The 1,622-nt window shown below is 35.5% G+C and overlaps 1 protein-coding gene across 1 annotated transcript in view; it reads right to left on the reverse strand.

Annotated features, from left to right (window-relative positions):
* The window catches only part of HSF2 (heat shock transcription factor 2), a 52,241-nt gene that overhangs the window by 10,474 nt on the left and 40,145 nt on the right, over nt 1-1,622 (reverse strand). Inside the window, exons 6-7 of the mRNA XM_012643804.1 lie at nt 1,535-1,619; nt 866-1,097 (exon numbers count right to left, since the gene is read on the reverse strand). Of these exons, the coding sequence (XP_012499258.1) occupies nt 866-1,097; nt 1,535-1,619 (317 nt within the window). The remainder of the gene's footprint in view (nt 1-865; nt 1,098-1,534; nt 1,620-1,622) is intronic.

Genomic DNA, 1,622 nt, shown 5'->3' on the forward strand with positions numbered 1-1,622 from the left:
TTCATTCATGTGGGTGTCACCTCTAAAGAAGACACATAGCAGACACTACTACTCAACATTCATTATATTTATTTTACTAAATAGTACGGTTCAAAAAACACAAACCAGAAAACCTTTACTTAAAATTAGTCCAACTAAGTGGATGGGGTTGACTCCATCCCATCCCCCACCCCCCTTCTTTCTATGTATATTGAGCTGGAACCTTATCAGACAGTGAGCACTCTTGGAAACTTTGCCTTTCCTGTTGAGTATGAATGAACTTTTTTGAACATAAATGAACTTCTTTGAACCAAGAGAGACAAATGAAGTTTTACAAGATACAGGCACTTTATGTTCCCAGTTTTAAAAATAAGCCAAGTGAAAAATATTTAATAAAAGTAACCGGAACAGAGAAAGCTTTAGGAGTTCTACCATTAGTTCAAATGACTTACACTCAATGCAAACAGACAGCATCAAACAAGTAAAACAAACACAAACAAAAGTTTAACTGGGGTTAATGGTCATATTTGTTTAAAAAAAAAAAATCCAATTTACTACAATTGGAGAAAAATGACCACTTGAATCCAACTTAAAGATATGCCAATAATGTGCATTAAATCTGTGTACTTACGCAGCCGAGTAACATTTGAAAGCTTTGCAAGAATGTGTGGTTAGTGAGAAAAAGCAAAAGGTGCTTTTATTCCGCAGTATCTGATTAAACAAAACAAAGCAATTTACAAAAAAAAGTACCAAATGATACTTTAAAATAAATAGTTCATCATTTTGATGAATATATACATGTAGAGTCCACTTCTTGGGGATTTAGCTATCTAAAAGTGGCATATCACTATCCAGAGGTGCAGGAGCAAGTTCGCATAAATAAAACAGTGTAGCTTCACTAGCTTCAGCTTCAGTCAATGGCTCCAGGCGAACAAGCTTACTTTGGGTTGGTTCTGGGTCTAGGCTGCTATCCAGAAGCTCATCAACTTCTATGGGTTTATCTACAGAGGACACAACTTCTGATGATGCTGTTGTACTCCCCTGTTCAACAGTGGAAGCAGGGTTCCCATCAAGGAATGCAAGAAGTGGAAAGGCAGTGTACTGGATAAGCTGCTTATCTATAAAGATCAGAAAAACACTCTTTTATCACCATCTTATACTATGTTCAAGCCGAAGGGAGAGAAATGAAAACAGAGATGTGCACATATGCAATCACCACTCTTATATAGCCAAATAAAAAATGACATGATGCTTTGTCAGTAAATTTTAAAATTTGCAAGTCAGAGAAGTTAGTCTTTATTCAACAATAAGAAATGAGGTTCTTTCAGTTCTAAAGTTAAATAACAACAAACAAACCCCACCCCCAACTTTAAGAACTGTTACCTCACCTATTCAATTTTCTCTATATGCTGGAACCTTGACACACTATGCACAGAAGTGAAGCCAGCATATTTTTGTTCAATTGTTAAGTATGACAAAACTTTCCTTGGTTTGCATTTGTTTCTAAATAGGATTCAAAAAAATCTATAGAAGCTAATACTGTATCTATACCTACCTGGTTTGGATTTAGATTTTCTTCCCTCTTCTGAAACTGGCTGAACTACATTGTTCTTGGTAGTTTCTAATCCTTTATTCTCAGACTA

The sequence above is a fragment of the Propithecus coquereli genome, unplaced genomic scaffold (genome assembly GCF_000956105.1).
Source record: "Propithecus coquereli isolate 6110/MARCELLA unplaced genomic scaffold, Pcoq_1.0 Scaffold200, whole genome shotgun sequence".
Taxonomy (NCBI): Eukaryota; Metazoa; Chordata; class Mammalia; order Primates; family Indriidae; genus Propithecus; species Propithecus coquereli.